Source organism: Scomber scombrus, chromosome 2 (assembly GCF_963691925.1).
Source record: "Scomber scombrus chromosome 2, fScoSco1.1, whole genome shotgun sequence".
Taxonomy (NCBI): domain Eukaryota; kingdom Metazoa; phylum Chordata; class Actinopteri; order Scombriformes; family Scombridae; genus Scomber; species Scomber scombrus.
The window spans coordinates 10,817,926-10,835,620 of record NC_084971.1 but is presented as its reverse complement, the minus strand read 5'-3'; the positions used below and the strand labels follow the sequence as shown (position 1 = coordinate 10,835,620).

The 17,695-nt window shown below is 39.8% G+C and overlaps 1 protein-coding gene across 1 annotated transcript; it reads left to right on the top strand.

The window, feature by feature from the left end:
* Nucleotides 1-211: 211 nt before the first annotated feature.
* mycbpap (mycbp associated protein) lies at nt 212-10,477 on the top strand. The gene is made up of 17 exons (XM_062441073.1): nt 212-323; nt 443-540; nt 657-834; nt 1,191-1,306; nt 1,691-1,841; nt 2,281-2,399; nt 3,977-4,101; nt 4,622-4,730; nt 4,921-5,113; nt 5,256-5,443; nt 5,566-5,712; nt 7,115-7,213; nt 7,429-7,568; nt 7,695-7,822; nt 7,955-8,052; nt 9,498-9,677; nt 10,403-10,477. Exons 1-17 carry the CDS (start codon nt 212-214, stop codon nt 10,475-10,477), a joined length of 2,256 nt encoding a protein of 751 aa, XP_062297057.1.
* The last annotated feature ends 7,218 nt before the right edge of the window (nt 10,478-17,695 follow it).

Below are 17,695 nucleotides of genomic sequence, written 5' to 3'. Positions count from 1 at the left end.
AGTTGCCCATCTTGTGTGATGGCCAGAACTCAACTTGTACAAGCAGGGATATGCAGGTTCTTGCCATTCACACAGATAAACTTGATAAAGTAAACCCACTTCCCTAATACATTTACAGTATTCAATATTAGTTAGAAAATCACTTAGTATGTAAATATGATTGCAGATTCATATACCAAAGCCACCCAAAGGCCATCAAAAAACTGTGCTCATGGCTTCTGTGCACAAGACACAATCAGCTGATGCAGTCGGAAATGCTGTGCAAGACCTGTTGTTTCATCCAGTGAATCTGGGCCCTGACTCTCAACCTCTGGACTATGCAGGTTAGGTCTATTTTCCCTCATGAACAATAACACGAAGGAGCCTATAGAAAAGTTTTTGTGGGGGGATCTTCGAGGATAATGTTTTTCTGTGCATATATGTCTCTCTTCAGGACCCGAAGGGCTTCGATTTGATGACCAAGGGATGGTTCTGCCACATAGCATCTTGGGCAGTCTGGATGACTTTAGAAGTTTCCTGGAGACCAGAGGAGAGGCGGAGGTGAATTCAGGTGTATTCTGCTAATGGGAAGAAAATACCCTTTTTTACAAATACTATTCAATAGCTATAGCTGCATTAGTCACCTCTGGTTTTTCTCTCCTCCCCTCACCATCCAGTTGATAAAACGAATACCAAAGTCCCTGAGAGACCCTCCGTCTGAGGTCCCAGGCAGGCCTCATTCTGAGGCTGTGGAGAGTGGGATCCCTTCAAGCCACAGAAACGTCCAGCGCAACGCCCTGCTGCATTGGCACACACATATGAGGCAGCGCAGACGGCAGCAAGACCTCTTATCTGGTGAGCTCATTTGAGAATAAAACCACTAGAAAAAGATCAAATTTTCAATAGTACTACTATGCAACACTCATACAGTATGCTAATGCAGAAATGTGAGAACAGACACAATAAACTCACTTAGCTTCATTTTTATTAAGCTAAAAAATCAGGCATCATATTATTAATATACTGAATCATGTTTAGATGTTTTTAAATTAACAAACCTTGTGCACACATAGTCTCAAAGTAGGTTTCTCATATGAGGCGAATTAAAAAAGCAAGATATTCGCTCATTTTAAAGAACTATAAGTTTGCATCAAAATACTGTATTATTTCTTTTTATCTGTCTCTCTGTTGCCGTTTCTACATCTATGAAGGCTTGCTGCACAGGCCAGTGGAGAACTTACTGATGAACCAAGCTAACCATTTCAGAGACACCCAGGAGCAAAGGACGTTTCTAACACAAGTCATGCCACTCATTCACCCTGGATATGTATGACATACATTTGCTCTCTCTGGTCTACTATGTCTTTAGTCATCTGTAGGGTTTATACATCCAGGAAATCCTTGAAAACGCTTTAATTTTAATGTGGTATTTTCAAAGTTTGAAAAATGCTTTCAAGAAGTGCTTGAAACTCCTCTAAATTTTAATTGCATCACTTTCATAGTAAATTGCTGCATTGGTCACACATTTTGATACTTGAACATATGCTAGAAAAGCTTGAAAATTATTGAAAAGTGCTTGAATTTGATTTAAGAATAGGTGTAGGAACCCTGCATGTGTCAGTGGATCTAACTTTTCTTGTAGTTCTCCAATACCTGAAATTTCTCTTCTCTCAACAGGGTCTTCACTCATGTCTTTTCTTCTATTTATTAGGGTTACCATGTGGGCAGTGAGTTTTGGAGTCTCCCCCAGCGCTATGGAGATGAAATGAGTGGCATTACAGCCACTCTGACTCAGACGGAGAGGGGCAAATGTGAACCCGTCACACATGTAGGACAGCCGAGCAGCGTACGCCAGGAATCAGGTACACCCACACACACACACACACACACACACACACTGTAAGCCGTGTCCCAATTTTTATCGTCAGCCTTGATCTCTACCACCATTCTCTCTGGTTATGCATTCAACTGATGTGGTGGCGTCCCAAATAAAAAGCATTTTGCTCTGTGAAAAGGCAGTTGAGCTGTCTACTTCTACTGATGAGACATTTAAACAACCACACTCAGCACCAAAGGCAAAAGTGCTTATATAAACTGGATAAGACTGATTGCATCCAAACAACACAAGAAGAGGAAGATAAAGTGGTCCTCTACAATCACATGAAGTGATCAGTCTTCATAGGCGACTGCTCTAAACTGAAAGGAGGAAGTTTAAGTCGGGGAACTGGGACAAAGCCTACACATTCTGGTGTCTATAAGACTAAAAACTGTTTTCTCTCTGGTAAATTTTGAATCCTCTAGGAATCACTTGTTCTGAGATTCTGCGTCCAGCCTCTCGGACTTGGAAACAGAGTGTATACCTGCAGCGCCAATACCAGGAACTTGGAGAGTTTCTATGGGACATGGACATTAAAAAGCCGGTAACACAAATGTATTCAACAAGATTGTGTTTTATTTCCAGACTTTAACTTAATCATACAAAATATAATATAGTGTGGCTCAGTAGTGCTTCAAATTAATACTATTGTACCTTTTAAAATATAACAATATTTATATAACACATTTCACACAAGTTTCTCTTATTTATGTCCTCTCTAACAATGTACAAGAACCTAATTTCATGTGTACAGCACAGATCTTGATTGTGCATTACTGCCCACTGAGGCTGCTCACACACCCTCAGGACACTCTGTCTCTTGCTGCTGGTGCTGCTAGCTGCTCATGATCAGCCTGTATCTTCTTCAAAAACAGCCTGTTATCATTCAGCCTTGGGCACACTGTTCTAGGTTTTCTGTACATGGAGCGAACCTCAGTATTCAGCCAAGACGGCAAGCACGCACACCCACACACATGCAGCCACACGGGCATAAACACACACCAAACTGTTCACACAATATGGGATGATGTGTTTTATTGACCTGTAAAAAATGTTCCCTTAGTGCACACATGCATAATGAGATTAATGAGGCACTGCAGCCCTCCCATAAACATCTGCATACATGCTAACGCAGAGAAGGTACAGTTATGAAATCTGGAGCGTGTCCAGTCATAGAGTATCACTGTTGAGATCTGTGGGGTAACAGAGCCCAAGAAAAGGCACCAAACCTTAACTGCTCTCTCTTCATTATAATGACTCCATCAGCTGGGGCAGGCTGTGGTTTCTGGGGTAAACACACACAACACAACACTTCTTTGCACAACCAGTTCCCATTAAATGTCATTAACACCCTGAGTAACAGGTGCTGATTAAGGGAAGATTTATTCAAATTACGTCGCCTTTTTTAATCTAATCTCACTTGGCATCCTCCCCTCTAGCAGTCCTCTATCTGTCTGTCTATCGCTCTCGCCTTCACAAACACGTCTGTGCCAGTGACATAAGAGAAAATGGCCGCAGTGTGCTCTGTCGTGCTGGTGGGCTAATGTGATGCTGAGGTGATTTAAGGACTGAAGTACCTTCTGACAGACACACAGATGGAGACAGATTGTCCTGTCAGCAGCGGACTAGCCCATGGCTTTGTGACATGTGCGAGGGGGGGGGGGGCCTAGAGGCTTTAACTGAGCCTCTAGTGTTACTTGTAGAGAAGTTTGAACTACAGGAGAAGGGGAGAGCAATAGATTGGATTTGCATTATTAGTTTCACCCTGCCAATGTCATAATAAAGTTGAAATTTGAAACATTCAAATGCATAATATTGAATGTAGCGCACATGAGAATGTAAATGTTTTACTCTAACTCAAAGGGAAGTTTATGTGCACCTGAACAAGCTTTCATTTTACCAGTTATAACCAGACAGTGTGTTCCACAACATCTCGTACTGTCACTTCGAAGGTTTCATTCTGGCTGTACTTTCTGGAAGCGAGTGGACAAATCTATTTATATTGGACTGAAAAAGGACTTTGGGAATTACTTTTCCATTAGCAGGGACCAGAATGTAGACTGGACATTCAAATTTGACCCCTTCTTTCAAAACCACCACTCTGTGTCACTTTGATTACAGGACATCAATGGACTGGAGGTGATTGGCTCAGGCAAGCCATTCACTTCTGTCACAGTTCGTCGTGGTCCCTTACTGGAGAGGGAAGGAGAGGAGAAGAAGCACAAGGAGATGAAGAAGGAAAACCTGTAAGAAAAAACGCTGTGCTCTTCCTTCTTGATTCATTTGATATATTTCCCTGTGTACTAACTGCCTATTTGTCCAGAATCCAACTTTTTCTACACTGAATATGTCAAAATCAGACTAACAATGCTGTGCTATTTCAAAGTAAGTGAGAAACTCTGCCTTCCTTTGAATACACAGTTTATCCTTTGCAACCTTTAGCATCTTATAATCTACCCCAGTCATTTAGTCCATGGTGCATTCAACTCATTAAGTATGGAGAAGCCACATTTCTGCGTCATAATCGTCAGGTGTTTGGTTTAGGCGGTCTTCAATCACTGCTAAATATGTCATTCAAACTAATACAATGAAAAGTCACTGCAGGATGTAAATATTGGAAATCAGGCATAAAAGTTCACAGCACTTAAATGTCTGGACTGTGTCCTTTGGAGGGTCCATCCCCTAAGTTAGGGATCAGCTAATAACTGTCTCATTCACTCATTGTCTCATTGACTAAGTGGTACTGCGTTTAATTGTCTTCCACAGTGATCCATTGGCTCAGTATGATGACGTTCAGTCAAACACTCTGCTCATTCCTGCCTTGAGGTTCTGTGGTCAGCTTGCTAGCTGGACTGGAAACTCTCCCAGTAACCAGGTACAGAGCAGATTTTAAACAGCAGATTGGTTTTAGTAAGAATTTCAGACCATGATTACACACATAGATACCCAATAACATACAATAAAAGTCTGTCTTACAGGTGAAATCGGTTTACTGTATTTGACACTTGAGACTTGCATTGCTTTGAATTGTCTCAACTTCTTATTCTCCAACACTTACTGATCAGGGCCAGATAGGAATCAGTGCCACAATAATCTTTGAGGCCCTGACTGGAGAAAGAGCCTCGTCTCACTTGGACCTGCGCAACGAGGGCAGCACAGCCATCTTCTTCAGTTGGCAGCAGCTTCCCCTGCCACATAGCTTTCCTAACCTGCAATCACAAACAAAGACTCAGCACTTCTACTTCGACTCCTCCTCTGGTACACACGAACACAATAAGACACCTGCTGCCGCCACTCTTATGTCATACACTGTTTGTCTCATGTGTCAGCCCAAACAAATCTTTCAACCAGTGCTCAACCCGCCCGTCTACTTTTCCATCCTGCTTCTCCTCCCATCCAGGTGTAATCCTTCCAGGTGTCACCAAGCGGGTGGAATTCATTTTTAAGTTAGAGGGGCCAGGCATCAAAACTGAACTGTGGCGGTTCAACACCCACCCTTTGCTGCTGCAGGGAGCCTCCATGCAGGTCACATTGAGGGGATTGTCTCTGTACCAGGACAAAACCGCAGACCAGAGGCTATTCATACAGGTGGTGTACAGTTAAACTGGTATGCATGGACATATGACACTAAGATTTTCATGAACGTAAAACCTGTATTTTTTGTTCTTTTTTTGTCTGTCTGTATGTTTCGTTTGTGTGTGCACAAGCAGATGAAGCTGGAAAAGATAGTGAGGGTAAAAATGTGCCAATCAATTGTGTATGAGATGCTGCTGGGGATCCACACACCAGAGAGACCCAGTTCTCCTGCAGAGCTCTACATTACTGAAGACCAGAAGTTTAAAAGCAAAAACCCCATGGTATATCATACAGATGGATCTTCTCTTTTTTTTTCTTTTTTTTTTAGTAAGATTGTGTTTATGTTTTGTGCAAACTCTCCTTAGGACCTCAGTAGTGTCCACAGAGAATTAAACTATTACGGTTGTTATAGTTCTTTCATATATAAAAAAGACAAAATGGTTGCCCAATTTCATGCATCACCAATATATGAGACATCTTCCTTTGTGTTTTTGTCTAAATCTTAGTCATGCCACACCTTATCGGTGTGAAATGACTCGTCAGTAGGAGGTTATGAGCCCATTATGGCTACCCCTTCTCTACCTGTATTTCATGCTAGTCCTCACTGTTTTGTAGTCTACAATTATATTGTTACAATCATAATTCATGGTAGCTCATTAATTAAAAATAGATCATAACTGCCAATATCTTTAACCAGTCACAATACACAAAATAGGTTATGTTTTCATAGTAGCACAATAGACACCTAACTGGGTTAATGGAGAGGCTGATTAGATTGGGCTAGTTAATATAGAGCATGATTGTCTTAAAAGTCCCCTGAGCTAATTCCCCATAGACACGGTAGGGAAGGATTTGAAAGTGTAACCGAACATTAAGAAAGAAGCATGATCTGGTAATCTAACCTGTAATTAGGATAAATGGTACATAATTTAAATGTATAATATTATGATGATTATAGCTCTCCTGGCCTTTTACATGCTGGCTTATTATCATCACACAGGGCTGCATACATTTCTTCTGCTCCCGTGAGCAGTGAATGAAAATGACATGCAATGTAGTTGTTTGAGGAGGATCATCCTGTCGCGTGACAGTAATTTCTGTTCATGAGAGTCCTCTTGTCACGTTTGTAGTTATCACATACAATAGATCTCCACGTTGTTAAAGCAACTATAACTCATATTTTATTATAGTAACAATGTATCAAATGGCAGTATGTAATGTGTCGTTCATAGTGATGAACCTATAGAGAATTATGAGCGACTCTGCAGCTGCCCTTTGGCTTTTCAGAGATTTATAGTGAATTTCAACTCATTGTTAAGTTGTCTTGGTTTTGATCCACTCTCACTGCTCTTATAGCATCGTTTTTGGGCGCAGCAGACGGCTGTTTTCAGAGAAGTTTTAGAAGCTTGCTAGCTGGTGCAGCATTTAGCAGCTAAAGATTCAATATTTCCCCTCCTATTTCCCTATTAGGAGATAGTAGAGACCAAAAACAGACCTCTTCTTACATTCATCAAGTGGATGAAAACATAACTCCAAATGAATGATAATATTTCTCTATAACTGCTGGATGTCTAAATAAACAACTGTTTGTCTTTTAAGTTGACAAAATGTCAGTGTTTCTGCTGCCCCCAAATCACCAAAAAAATCAATCGATGCAGGTTTATGTATTGTCCATGGTTTTAGTTGCAGTACCTTAATGAGCCAGTGGAGGACCTTAAGAAACTGTGGCAAGAAGCGAATCCAGGACACCCCTGGGACCTCTCAATCAGCACGCTACGACAGGTACTGTAGAAACACTGTGCAGCGAAGTGGTACATTTGATGAGTATGAAGAATGCACATGTAGCATTAAATTCAGCAATTTTATTCAAGGTAATGATTTCAAGGTCCTTTCTGCACTGCACTGTGCACTCTTCTGCAAAATTTCATCATGCTGATGCATACAAAATGTAACAAGGGGATTTGTAATAACTTCATTCACCTGTTGCTCTACTTAAGGTTGTGCTGTCTCTGCCTGAGCAAGCATCAGATCAGGATTCCCTCACCAGAGAAAAGAGCCTGATCCAGTTCAACTGTCTGCTTCTGAAGCTTTCTGAGCCTTTGCCCCAACACCACCATCTAACAGCAGCAGCTATAGGGTAAGGCATAAACACATGAGTCACGTATGTGAATCATAGCATCTTGCTCTGTAGTACACCCACGCAGAGCTGCACACTCACTGTAATAAAGCTGTGGGTTATGATGGTGTGTGGGGCCCCCTGCAGGCAGCAGCTGTGGAGGAAACTGCTAGACATGATGGCTGATGAGGCCATGCAGCTCAAACTCCTGCTGTGCCTCCCAGAGAAAGACACATGGGTTGATAAAAAGGATGAGCCCCTAATCTCTGACTCTGGTGAGACTCACGCACACACACACACACACACACACACACGCACACACACACATTTTCACTCAAACATATATCAGTGAACATATTCATGAATTCATGCTTGATGCTTGTTACTGCTATTTTATTACTTCTCAGATTTGACTGACAACATAAACAAAGATAAAGGTGAGAAAAGGGGAGGTGCAGCTGTGAAGGAGGAATCCAAGTCAGCAACAACTGAAAAATCTGTGGAGGTGAGGGGGAAAAAGTGTGTGTGTGACAGAGAGAGCAAAGAGAAAAAAGCTAACAAAACTTAGCATATTTGTGTAAGCGAGACTATAAAATGTTTTGCCACTGAGCGGCAGCAGATTCTAATGTATTTAAATTATGCACATGAGTGAAGTATCATGTTTTAAAGACATGACACATTGCTTCAGCTGATCAAATCATGAGTCACCTCCACAACTTCAAACAAGCTGCCAGTTCATCGTTCACTCATCTGCCTGTCAGCAGGCTCCTGTTGTCCACACTACCTGGCCACCTACGGTACTGCCTGGTTCTCAGTTATACATACACTTGCAATAGTCTCTCTATTCACTCTACAGGCGTGTGTGTGTGTGTGTGTGTGTGTGTGTGTGTGTGTGTGTGTGTGTGTGTGTGTGTGTGTGTGTGTGTGTGTGTGTGTGCACATGACTTGTTAACCATCTGATATGTAGTGTTAAACCAGTCATTCCACAGTCAGTTAAATGTAGGAAGCTAATGCTCTCCATCCAATCTTTTGTCCCCAAGAGAAGTCATCATAGTAGCTTAGCAATAGAAAACGATCATGGCCATTTATGCTTTTCCAGTGTGACTGCTCGGCTGAGATAACAAGCAAAAGAGTGCACCTTTTAAAAAAAACTGAGATGGCACTGCTGTTTAGCTGTTTATTTTAATGCAGATGATAGTTTTCCTGCTCCCATCCACCACATTCATCATTAAACCCAGCTATCATCCCATTTAAAAAATCTGAATTTCAGCAACTTTTCATCAACTTTAATGAGGAAGCTGACTGTGCTGTTCAAATATAGATGGCTCAGTTGGGCACCACAATGACAACTTTGTGGGTGTGAATCAGGCCCAGAACCTGTTTTATCTCACTTCTAGTGGTTTGTGAGTCCATTTTCAGCTTTCAAAGACAACAAAAAGTTGTACATTTAGAAAAGACTGGAGACACAGCCTCTGTCTGTATGACTGTATATTTTGCTGAGTGATTTTCTCCTCTGTGTAATGGCTGAGTCACAGGTAAGGTACAGCCAATTACTCACAGGGTACCATGGTAACAGAACACTGCGTGAAAATGTGCACCTGCTCTTCAACTGTGTGGCCAGGGTGTGAATTAATAGCACCTGTACTGGTCCAAGCCATCTGTGAGACATACACACACACGCACACACACACACACACACACACACACACACACACACACACACACACACACACAGCTTTACATTAACTCAAACAGTACAGTACATCCAACATATTAAACCCCACTGAATTATGGGATGGAGGTTTTCATGACAAAACATACAGACAAACTCATTGTGGAAGTTGGACCGTGCTGCACGCCCAGTCAAAACTCTGATGTCATTGATCAGTAAATTAAAATATCTTTCTCTCATCGTGTGTCTTGGGCTCTCTCTGTCTGTCCTGTGTACAGGCGAGCAAAAAGAAGGAAAAGAAAAAAAAGGATGAAATGAGGAAGCGCAGTAAGGAAAAGCAAGAGGAGTCTTCCTCGCTGACTGATATCCAGCCAGAGAGCGTCAATCAACAACCTAGTGATGACCAAAATGTGGAGCTGGAGGTGATCGACATTTACACAAGGCTCCTGCACCGAAAGGTGGGTCATTTAATTATACTAGTGCAGTGCATATGTATGTTTAAATTAACAAATGTATCAGTTAAAATGATACAAACACAAACTTCACCAGTGAGAATAAACTGAGCTTGAACCGTAGAAGCAGGCAGCTTCCATTGGTTGATTCTGCGGCTAGTTTTACTGCCTCCACCTCTGTTTTTTCTCTCCTGTGTGCACTCGTTCTTCTCTCTCAGGCAGTTAAACTGAGCGGGGCAACCCAGAAGCCCTGCGGCGCTGTGATGTGATGGTGTTTATATCAAGGTCTTTTTGTCAAATGAAAAAGTTACAAATTAACAAAATGTAAATTAAAACCAAATTTAATCTAAATTAGATTTATAAAATCAAACAACTTCCTAAGCAGATCAGTAAATTAACAGATCTAAATCCAACAAAAGAAGACAAGTCATTGTCAAGATAACATTTGGTGGTATTGAAAAAACTATTTGTTGATTGAAGTTTCTAAGCAGCAACAACAAAGTTACATCTTACACTGGGCGCTGTGTGAAATGTAAGATCTTGCTTTTTTGAGTTGACACATACAAGGGAATACATCAGGATATCTCTCCCTCTTTACTTTTAATGTGGCTTCTGAGTCCCCCAACTTTGTAGAAGAGCAACACAAAATCATTGGAGTTTCTTTGTGATCGTATCCACAGTTCTGCATCGTGTCATTTTATAAAATCTATCCATATTTATCTACCTGACAGGTTTATGCTTTGATGGAGGACCTGGTGGACACTCTGTGTGACCTGATGGATGAGCTTAATGGAGATGGGAGATGAACAGGACACACACACACACACACACACACACACACACACACACACACTGATACTTTTATACATGACAAGCAGTGAACAGCCACCAAATATAATAACACTTGCCACATAGGAGTCCTGTATTTTTGTTTTGGAAATCTAATTTTTGTTGTAAAGTCAATAAAACGTTCTGTTCTCATGGCTCAGTGGATCTGGAGTCATATTTATTATCTCATTCACTCACATCAGATGATAGTAAGTACAGCTGACTCTGCAAATGACACGGGCACGTCCCTGCCTCTCTCTCTCTCTCTCTCTCTCTCTCTCTCTCTCTCTCTCTCTCTCTCTCTCTCTCTCTCTCTCTCTCTCTTTACGCGCCTCGTTGTGGGTTGCTGTGTGTGCTGTGCGTGCCTGGCTGCCGGTGCCGTATGCGTGTGTGGATGGTGGTGCCCGCCTGAGTGAGAGAGAGGGAGCGAGTGAGCCGTGTGCTGCTGTGGCTTGTCCTATGCGGATTTCACCAGTGGCTGCTTGTCCGAGCGGAGCGCATCATCCAAGGGTAGGCCGAGGATGTAAAAGCTGCCATCCCTATTCAAAGATTCCCCTAAGAAGTCAATGTCCGGTTCTTCTGGTGCGTTCATCGGTGCGAATTGGAATAATTGTGGACGCCCTGCTTAGCCGATCCCAGCGGAGAAAAGGATATTATCGACGCTGACTTGGAGAGGAGAGGCGAGGATGCGCGAGAGATGAGCAATGGGCAAGGTAAGGTGCATGCTGGTGAAATGAACGGGAGGTGTAGTTTTGGGGGTTTTTTGGCCAGTAACCCAGCTCTGAAGTGTGCTATCTACACGAAAGCTGCAGTGTGTTGAGAAATGTTGCCGACCTACATGTAACGAACTCCATTAGTAGTTGGCCTTGTACAGGAATCTGTGCCACACATGGCAACCCGCACCGGGGATCCACCGCAAGAGGGGGCGTGTGTGTGTGTGTGTGTGTTAATGTGAGGGGGTGGGTGGGGGTATTGGTTAATGCATATTATGCAGAGCCACCATGGGTGCCCTCCATCGCCACCTGAAAAACAGCACACCTGCTTTCACAGCACGCATGCGCATCGACAAACGTGGTGACGATGGGTTCTCTGTGTTAAAGGAATTTGACGCACCAGACTGGAGAACATGTAGAAATGGGAGGTTTGACTGTTTTTACGGACTGGAGTTTTTTTATTAGTCACTCACTAAAGAGAGTCGGGTTTTCGATTCACTGAGTCCATCACCCAGAGCCCGGGGAATCCCTCACTGCTGAACAAATACTGATTACAGCCTACAACTCCGGCCCTGAATAAACCCATCTCATGAAATATTTATTTTAGTTGATGTTGAGGTTTTTGATGGTTCAGTACTTGATTTAATTACATTGATTTGATGCTGTAGTGTGTGCCTTAAATATGGTAATTGCTTCAACTGGACCATTGCATAAATAAATTATTTTACACAAAATATGAATTTAAAATGATTGTCTTGCTTCGACTAAGAAATAAATGACATGTTACTAAATAATACACTGTATTTAAACCAACTAAATACATAGCTGTTTATGATAGAAATTAATTATATTATACAAAATATTGGTAATAAAAATATTTGATAGATTGATAATTGTATTGATTTTCCATTTTTTTTAAAAAGTCTGCTTAAAAGATGTGAATAGCATCCATTGCAACACAGTCTGCTAATCAGAAACTACAGACAGTGGTATTTTATTGATAAATCAGAGTCGAGTCTAGTAAACTACTAAAAAAGGACATTAAAATCCATACTGACTGTGGTGTGGAACTTGTGGGTGAGTGAGTGATTCATGCAACCAGAGTCAGACCGTCAGCTCCTGTCTGGGAAAGCGAGTACTGAGTTGAAACAAGTTGTTGGTTTTCTCACAGGGCTAAGGTTAATACAGTAATTAACCTGATACATCTCCACAAATACAGTCAATATAAGAGTTGCACAGTAGCGACATGTTGCATGACCTCGTATTCACAGTTTGCAGTAGCTAGCAGGAAGGAGGGGCCTGTCAGTGAAGGATCTAATGGAGATGAGGACTTTCTACTACTGAGTCAAAAAAAGAGTTGTTCGTTTCAAAGGATTCTTTCATGGCTCATACATCGGCTCCTAAACTGTGTTTGTCCAGTGATTACAAAAAAACAGCTCTACTTGAAGTTGGCTCAGGGAAAAATATTAATTGAAGTCTTTACACCCAAATGAATCATTTGAATGTAGAGCTTGTTTACTGCTGTGACTCAGAAAATGTGCTCATATCCAAGTAAAAGCATCATAGGTTTTGTCATTTTGTGTCCATTATTAATTATTCATTATAGTCCCATTATTCACCAAGCACCTCCACAGTTTGTCCCTAGATGACTTCATTGCAGTCTGTCTCTGTGCTATTCAGAGATTTGATCAAACACCCACATTAAAACTGAGCTGTACATTACATTCATATAAATGATCATTTCCAGTTCTGGTTAAAGAACACGTGTAGGTGTGTCTGTGATCACATGTAGATGAAATTGTGCACTCTAAAACAATTTAACTTGTCTTAGAAGTTGTAAGCTACAGTTGTGTTTTTGAGTAGCCCATTGGTTCGTGAAATAATTCTAATCATGTTTTGGTGTTGTTTGAAAACAATCTTATCTGATTTGGTTTTTGGATTCTTGATATAGGACACCTGACATAGTTTTATAATCATAGATACTTTTTTTTTCTTTTTGAGAGTTGTTATGCGCAAAGAAAGAGACACCATATAACTCCTAAAATGATAACTATCTGTTTTGGTGTGCAGGTCAGGTAAAGGGATTTAAAAAAGAGCGAACATCTCATACTGTAGGCAGCACTGGCCTTTAATAACCTTTGTGCGTTTGTGTGTGTGTGAGTGTGTGCATCTGTTTCCGAACACGGAGCTGAAGATGATTTAGCAGAAAGGTGATACTGGTTGAAGTTGCTGAGCTTCACTTTCTTCTTGATGCCCTTCATTCTCTCTCTCCGTCCATCTATTGAACATGCAGACACAAACACTCTGAGACTCGTCCTCCTCTCAGAGTTTTCTGCCTGTGTCCCTGCTGCATTCATCTCAGTTCCTCTGTGTTTCTGCTGACGCTCGCTTTTCGATAGGACGAGGCATCCTCTCAATTGTTTCAGTGTTTTTCACCAGCCTTTCGGGAACTGTTGTGGAGCAGCAGTGAACAGCTACAAAAAGATAAAAACAATTAAGACAAGGGTCTTGAAAAAATCAGTAATTATGGTTCACAGCAACATTTGGCAATTTTTAATTTTACAGCATTGTTAGTATGATTACAACAGCAGCAGTTGACAAGTCAGGGGGCCCATATGGAGTGACTGTTATTAACGTTTCTCAGTGAACAGTCGAAGGAATCAGTAAATGTTTGTTTTTCTCTGATTATCTTTCCATATTCTGTCCCTAATATACAGAAAACTTATAATAAAATGAGTAAAGCAATTTAAATATGTCTCACAGTGGAATTACTCTACTCTACTACTGTTATATTTATATTGTAGTAGAGCTGCAGCGATTAATCAATTAGTCAATCAACAGAGAATTATCAGAAACTATTTTGATAATCAAATAATTTACATTTTTCAAGCAAAAACGGCCAACATTTCCTAGTTTTAGCTTCTCATATGTGACAATTTACTGATTTCTTTGTATATAACAGTGAATTTAATATCTTAAGATTTTGGACTGTTAACCAGACAAAACAACAATATTTAAGACATCACTGTGGCCTCTAAGATATTTAAAATACAGTATTTTTTTGTATGTTTTCATATTTCAGAGACTAAATGATTAAATAAGTGACAAATGAATCAATAATGAAAATAATCTTTAGCTGCAGTCCTGTTTTGGAATGCCCTGCAGTGTTTTCCATTGGCCAGTGTTTTTGTAGAGAGGAGTGTCAGTGTGGATCTGCTGTGACAGGAAGCTTTGGAAAAGGATTTTCTCCTCATCTCTGATTTGAGCAAATGCATGTGCAGCAGGGTTTTAAAATGATGGGTAACCTTCAAAATGTTGCTGAAAAAGACTCCTGAAAACTGGAACAACCACTACCAAAAAAAATAGCAGGCCTTGGAGCCTATTGCGTCATAATCATGGCCTTTCCATTATTTCAAAAGGGGGTTAAGTCTATTCTTCTTATTTTTGCCAGTTATCAGTCATTATTGTTATTAGTGCACCAGCAGATTAATATACAAAACATTCTTTATTAAACATTGATTGTTATTATAATACCTTTATGTTATTTTATGGCCCAGAAATTTGTGTATAAACAATATTTGTAATCTACAAAGGATTGTGCATTTTGAAGAATGATTTCCTGAAATATGTCAACATTCTGTAACCTATGTTAAGTGTAAATACATCTTGAAATTAATTATTTTTAATATCTAATTTTTTATATGGACAAAACTGGGATTTTGTTAGCTGAAGAGAAGGCACACCAGTGGAATACATCAGCTTTACCTTGTTACCAAAATGTTTAACAATGTTCTTTAACACACAAATAACAAACAAAAACAAATTAACAACCTTATGATCATGACGATGGTAAATTTGAAAAGTATCACTATATTTCACTAGAAGAGTGCATTCATCTCATATTGTAGTGGATCATAACATATTGGGTATGGAATTAATCTGCAGATACTCCGGTTCAAGATGGGATAACATTTTTCTATGGATGTGTTTGAGCCACGACAAAGGCCAAAATTTGGCCTGCAACAGACTAGGTAAATTTTTTTTGGCCTAGCCAGAAATGTCAAAATGGGGAGGACTACTAAAAAGGTGAAAGTCTAAGCTTTACAATTTATCAATTTTTATTTGAATTCACAACACACTCTCAAACTACCAAAATATGGGACCGATTGATCTAAAATGGCAACAAGGCATTCTAAACTGAAGCTGTTGTTGATCACTTGTTGCCCCTCCTGGCCAGTTAAGAGATGCAAGGAGTCAAGATTCAATGGCAGTATGATATAGAGCACTAAACTACATTAAATAGGCTTTTCAAAGTGTACAGTTGCGAAAAAAGCACAAAAAATAGTACCCTGATGGATCCAGTAGTATGTGTGATTAGTTGCGGACACACACAAACAACCAAAGGCATGATCTCTTCCTGGCTTACGCCTGAATAACAATCTCACAGTTTAGTGAGCTGGTGACTAATAAAAAGAGGTTTGTTTTAGTGGCGTTACTTTAACTTTTAACTTTAGCTTTGGTTTATAAGGTTAATTACGTTCCGTGTCAGTGACAGCTTAATCGCAGGCTGAGGGAAAAGTATCACATGAACCCTTAATGATCAATTCCCATGTGTCCTCTCTGAAATAAGAATTTGAAAGAGGAAAATGGGTTGTGTGTGTGTGTCTGTGTGCACACAGGCTGCTCCATGGGTGTGTGTGTGTGTGTGTGTGTGTGTGTGTGTGTGTGTGTGTGTGTGTGTGTGTGTGTGTGTGTGTGTGTGTGCGTGCACGTGTGCATGTGCGTGAGTGTGTGTGTGTTGGCCTGAATAAAATAAGCTACCAAGAAGCTTCAGCAGACACCTGAGTGCCAGTGCATTTATATGACCTACTTCCTTCTGAGTGGGCACCAATTGTGAGCCACTCATTCAGTTACTGTTATCAACTGTATCTGTTTATATATGACAAAGTGCTGCCGGTAGTACAGGTCATAAATCCTGCGTCAAATAAAATTTCTCCAAACAAGTTTTTTGTTATTTTACGTAGTTATTATCACGCTAATGTATGTTCAAGTGTTCATTTCCCCCAATAAGTTGATGTGAATTCGTTTTTTTATTCTATAAACACAGTCTGACCATCTCAAGCTTTTATTTCGGTACTTCCGGTTACTGTGAATTTGCTTTTTAGCTAAATATTTAGTTCCACCCCGAACATTCAGATTTAACATTTAACATTTATATTTAGCATTTAGATTTAACATTTAGATTTAGATTTAGCATTTAGATTTAGATTTAGATTTAGCATTTAGATTTAAAATTTAGATGTATATTTATATTTAGCATTTAGATTTAATATTTATATTTATATTTAGCATTTAGATTTAACATTTAGATTTAGATTTAGCATTTAGATGTAATATTTATATTTATATTTAGATTTATATTTAGCATTTAGATTTAACATTTAGATATATATTTATATTTAGCATTTAGATTTAACATTTAGATTTATATTTAGCATTTAGATTTAACATTTATATTTATATTTATATTTAATATTTAGATTTTGATTTAATATTTAGATTTAACATTTAACATTTAGGTGTAACATATAATATATATTTCTAAGGTCACATTTATTGCTGTAAATGTGGTGAAAGGTGATGTTAAAAAATTCACACCATTTTTTAAAACACTAAGATGGTAAACATTATACCTGCTATCAGCATGTTAGCATTGTCACTGTGAGCATGTTAGCATGCTGATGTTAGCATTTAGCTCAAAGCACTAGGCCTACTGGGCTTGACTAAATCCTCAGAGAGCTGCGAGCATAGCTGGAAACATGTATACTTCCTCTCATCCTGAGAGGATGCATTGGAAACACTATTACTGTATGCATTCATAATATGACAAATAGGTTGATGAGGAGAACAGATGTAAGGAGGTAACAGATGTGGGAGCCATGGAGACACACATACTAAACACTGTTCTGGTGGTTAAGTTACACAGGAGATATAACCAGAACTTTGTAAGGAATTAAATTGAGATTTTAACTTATTTTACTTAAATATTGTAGATTTGATGTTTTTAAAGGTTTTTTTTCCTATGTTGGTTTTATTGATGGTTTTCACGTGGGTATTCATTTACTGCATTACGGTAATTAGCGTTGGTTGATTAGGATGGAGCACTGTAATTACCATGCTCTTATTAATAAATAAATAGAACCTTTGAGTGGTTGCCATCTAACAAACTAAATTAGATTTTTTTTTTTTTAAATGAAGCATAGAGTGAAATAGACATAAATTAACCTTTAGCTTTCATTTTGACTCGTGTTGTCTTTATCTATTCCGCACAGGGGCCTCCTGGAACTCCTGAGAGAGAAGAGGAGCCTTCATTGCCATAGCTACCTCTCCTCTCCTCCTTCAGTCCATGTTCCCCTTTTCATCTCCTCTCTTCACCTGTTGAGAGTTTGCTCTTCATTATTCATCTCATCCACCTCCTCTATC